This window comes from Terrapene carolina, unplaced genomic scaffold (assembly GCF_002925995.2).
Source record: "Terrapene carolina triunguis isolate 2854851 unplaced genomic scaffold, T_m_triunguis-2.0 Scaffold9555, whole genome shotgun sequence".
Lineage (NCBI taxonomy): Eukaryota > Metazoa > Chordata > Testudines > Emydidae > Terrapene > Terrapene triunguis.
The window spans coordinates 1-4,619 of NW_020673906.1; the positions used below are offsets into that span (position 1 = coordinate 1).

At 41.5% G+C, this 4,619-nt stretch overlaps 1 protein-coding gene across 1 annotated transcript; it reads left to right on the forward strand.

Moving 5' to 3' along the window:
• Positions 1-6: 6 nt before the first annotated feature.
• On the forward strand, positions 7-4,606 carry LOC115271421 (myosin-2-like; the record flags this gene model as incomplete). Its single annotated transcript, XM_029913906.1, has 5 exons — positions 7-71; positions 1,459-1,486; positions 1,590-1,698; positions 1,802-1,894; positions 4,478-4,606. Coding segments are annotated over exons 1-5 (369 nt in total), but the record flags the coding sequence as incomplete, so codon positions are not given.
• Positions 4,607-4,619: the final 13 nt, after the last annotated feature.

Sequence of the window (4,619 nt, forward strand, 5' to 3'; positions counted from 1 at the left end):
CAAAAAGCGTCAAGAGGCCCCTCCCCACATCTTCTCCATCTCTGACAGCGCCTATCAGTTCATGTTAACTGGTGAGTGGCTCAACTCCTGAAAAGTGATTATACAATGAAAATTTCATATGAGGAATCACAGTGGCTGAGTTTTAGCATTCACTGGTGAGCAAATATCTGTGAGCCTTATTTCCTTCACAGCCATCATCAGTACCAGTGCAAATTACACATATTTTTGCACTTAGTTTTTCTAAATATCAAACCCATAACATATAGCCAAAGACACTGAAAGTGCTAAGAATAGTGATAGGTAAAGTGGTTCAGATGAAACAAGAATTCATTGAAACCCACACTGAAACTGACCCAAAACTTTGTCCAGCACTTGAATCTAAACCTGACCCAAAATTTCACACAAATCCTTTTTGATATTCTGGAAAGTTTGGTTAATTTTTCTAAAAAAATAACTGTTCTTTGTTCCTAGGTTTCAACCAGGCTTAGAACAAAAGTGTAAAATGCTTTGATAAAATGTTGATCTCATGGTATTTCCAGCATAGCTGGATTCAGAAACTATATGATCTCATGAAATTTCAGCTCCAAGAGGTTAGGATGAACTTGCAAACTTTTAGCTGTCTTTTAGTTAAGAGTATTGTTTATATAATCATTTGCCCTACAGAGATTTAAGTCACTTGTTCAGATTTCTGAATAATAAAATTTGATGAAAGGAAAATGTGTATAAGTTGGTCTGAAGTCCACGTATCCTGTGGTTCTGTCAATCCATGTGAATTTAACTCAAAACCTAAATATCATGGAATTGATACATTGATTGTTTGAGAGAGAGAGAGAGAGAGAGAGAAAACAGTTCATGAAAAAAATCAAAATTTGGAAGTAATTTCATTACAAACTGAAATGATTTTTAAAATATTGGTTTTGTTTTCTTCCTTTCTCTTTTTTTCCTTTTACCACTGGATGCAGTAGAATGGATGATGCTCATAGCTTTATTTTATCTTCACATTTTCATTTTGTTTTTTCCTTTTCCCACTTTGTAACTTTTAGAAACTTCCTCAACTCTGGAAACTTACAGAATAGGTAAAATTAAGAGAAGGGTAAGACTAGTGCTAAAATGAACAAAAAAGAAAAAGAAAACAGAAAAAGTGACCAGAAACCCCCCCCAACTCATTCTGGGCATAATTCATTCTACTGGCATTCAGTGACAAAAAAGAAAACAAAAGGGAAAAAAAAAGGATTTCCTAAAAACTCAAACATTTCCAATGCTGATTAAAAACAAAAATCTCAAGAAATCGGAAGCTACTAGAGAAAGTTTCTAGTTTTGAAAAAAGGCTAGTTTTTGTTGAAAAAAGTTTCAGATAAAAATGCTGACGATCTCATATTTACTTCAAACACATTTCAGTCAGTTCAACGTTACTCAGTAACTCTTTTAAAAGTCTTTTTGGTTCTGTCTCTTTCACAGATCGGGAGAATCAGTCGATCCTCATCACGTATGTATATTTCCCTGCCCTGGTTTTTGCTGGCTTTGCTATGTGCTGCAGGAAGAAACTCTTTGGTTATGTGTGTTCTTTCCTTCTCTGTTTGATTTGACAGCGGAGAATCTGGTGCTGGAAAGACTGTGAACACAAAGCGTGTCATCCAGTACTTTGCAACAATTGCAGCTAGTGGGGAGAAGAAGAAGGAAGAGCCAGGCAAAATGCACGTGAGTTGGTCACTAAAGATGGGATTAAATGCTCTTTTCTGAAACTGCCACGTATATACTGGTTTAAAACAACCTTAATTTGACAATAATTATTACTTTGTAGGGGACCCTTGAAGATCAAATCATCAGCGCCAACCCCCTGCTGGAGGCCTTTGGGAATGCCAAGACTGTGAGGAATGACAATTCCTCTCGTTTTGTAAGTCTTTTTTGTCAGAAATGCTCTTAGTTCTAGGCAAACATGAGGGTACGGTGTCTGCCACTCACTCAAGTGCAGTGATGGGACAATTTATGTTCATATAATTAGAATTTTTTATCATGTCTTTACTGGTTTTCAAACAAGGACAGATTAAACATACATATAAATAACAGAAATTATAGTAGAGAGACAAGGTGGATGAGGTAATATCTTTTATTGGACCAACTTCTGTTGGTGAGAGAGAGAAGCTTTCCAGCCACACAGAGCTCTTCTTCAGGTCTGGGAAGGGTACTCTGAGCATCACAGCTAAATGCAAGGTGGAACAGATTATTTAGTATAAGTAGTTAACACATATTGTAAGGGCCCATTCAAGGTAGAGTGCCCCATTAACACCTCTGCAGTCATAGGACAAAAATGGGGGTTAGTGGGTTACATATTGTTGTAATAAGCCATAAATCCAGAGTTTCTGTTCAGTCCACGGTTTTTAGTGTCTAGCAGAGTGATGAATTTAAGCTCCCAGGCTTTGGTTTCCTTTGAGATGAGCACTGAGAGGTCAGACATAGAGTGATCACTCTGTGAAAAGTGTTCACCCACAGGTGATAGAGTGTTTTTGTCTTTTATCATTTTCCTGTGAGTGTTCATTTGAGAGGTAGTGATTGTCTGGTTTCACCCACATTGTTGTTATTGGGGCAGTTAGTGCACAGAGCTGGGGCAGCAGACCTCAAGTGAACCACCCAATGACCACAAGTGAACCACCCAATGACCACAAGGTCTGAAGGCACCCAGCCAGGTTTATTGTCGACAAAGCACAGTATTGGTGCCCTATACTTGCTACAAGTACACTCAATGCATGTATGCCCGTGACAATGGATGCAGCTCAGTGAATGGCGGGACTTTCCATTCCCCCCTAGGCTGGCCAAAGACACTCCCTCTGAGACTCCATTTTATACACCAATACAAACAATTATGTATTGCCCCTCTGATGTGGTTAGATACTGCCCTCTGACATAGCTAACCACCACCTTGTACCTGTTGGTTCAATCAAAACATCTCTATCCATCATGCTGTCATCCTGACGTTATCTTTAGGATGGGTCAGCATATTCCTGTTATCTTGGTGAATGTGTTTGGTATCGAGGCGTTCTGGTACCACCTTCTGGAATGTGTTTGTGTGCATGGCCTGTGTGTAGCACTTCTTAGGAATGTGTGTTTCTGCAGTGTCAGCCCTGTTCTTACCAGATTATGTGAGCAGGGCCTGCCTCTGGCTTACAGCCTGACTTTGCTTGATATTAGCAAAACTTTGACCACTACTTTAGCCCAGGCCTCAGGTCTCATACCAGGCCTCTGATACAAGGGCTTATGTCTCATGCTCTTTTCCTACTACAACCCCCAGTTCAAGTCCCACTGCCATTGGATGAGGAGAAGGGATTTGAACAGTATCTACCACCTCTCAGGGGAGAGCCCTAACCATTTATTCTGATGTGGGGCTCCTTCAGTCTCTCCTGCTGAAGCTGTCTCATTCTGGATCAATAATTAAAGAGTCATTGGAGTGGGACCCTGGGTCTCCCCTCCTTTCATGTGAGTGCAGTAATCACCCAGCTATGGAGTCATTCTCATGCTTCTGCTCTCTGTGTGGGGGAGACTGAAGTGAGAGAATGACTCTATAGATCTGGTGGTTCGCGCACTCACCCGGGAGGTGGGAGACCCAGGATCCAGTCCTCCTGTTCTAGTGACTCTTTATTTTTATCCAGAGTGCAACAGCGACAACAGGAGAGACTGACGGAGCCCCACATCAGAAGAGTCCACAGCCCAGTGGTTAACATACTCATCTGAACGGAGGTACTTGTTCAAAACCCTTCTCCCCTCAGGCAGAGGTGGGTCTCCTACATCCCAGGTGAGCACCCTAACCACTGGGCTAAAGATTATGAGGGAAGTCCTTCATCCCTGGCTGCTCTTTGTTAACTCATCTGAGGGGCCTGATCCAGGAGGAGTCCTCTGAGCATGCCTGCCGGATCAGGCCCCCCATGCGATTTAAGCAGCTGAATGCCTGTCTTCCCCTGGTACATCAATTGTTCTGGGGCTTAGGCAGGAGATTGGCACCTATGGCTAGAGGGAGGCAGAAGTGCGCACACCCAGAGGCAAGAACATAGATGACGGGGAACTTTTACTGCAAAAACATAGGTGTCAAGGGAGTTTAGGCACCGACAGGGTTCAGCAGGAGTTTTGTGCGTCACAATGCTGATTAAACCAGGACTTAAGTGCCTAAAACAGGGACTTTGGCGTCTGGATACTTTTGTGCTTTCAGGCCTTCCTTTCTCCCGTGCATTCAACTTATGTGAACTGTACAATTGTGGCTATATTGGTCACTATGGATGTTAATAATTTAGCATAGGTCTTTACCTAAATATTTAGTAGTGACATAGGCTAAAAATTTCACTACCTATTAATAAAATACATCTAGGGTGAAGCCTTGGCCTCTCTGAAGTAAAAGGCAAAATTCCCATTGATTTCAATTGGGCCAGGATTTCATCCCTTGTCTGCCTCTGAGGGTTTTAAATTAAATGACTTTTTTTTTCCTTTAAAGGGCAAATTCATCAGAATCCACTTTGGTACCACAGGGAAACTGGCTTCTGCTGACATTGAAACATGTAAGGGACCTCCCTTTAAGGGTCACAATTCCTCTGTCTCTCTTTCTTTCTCATTGTGTTTTCTTGTGGCTAATTGTA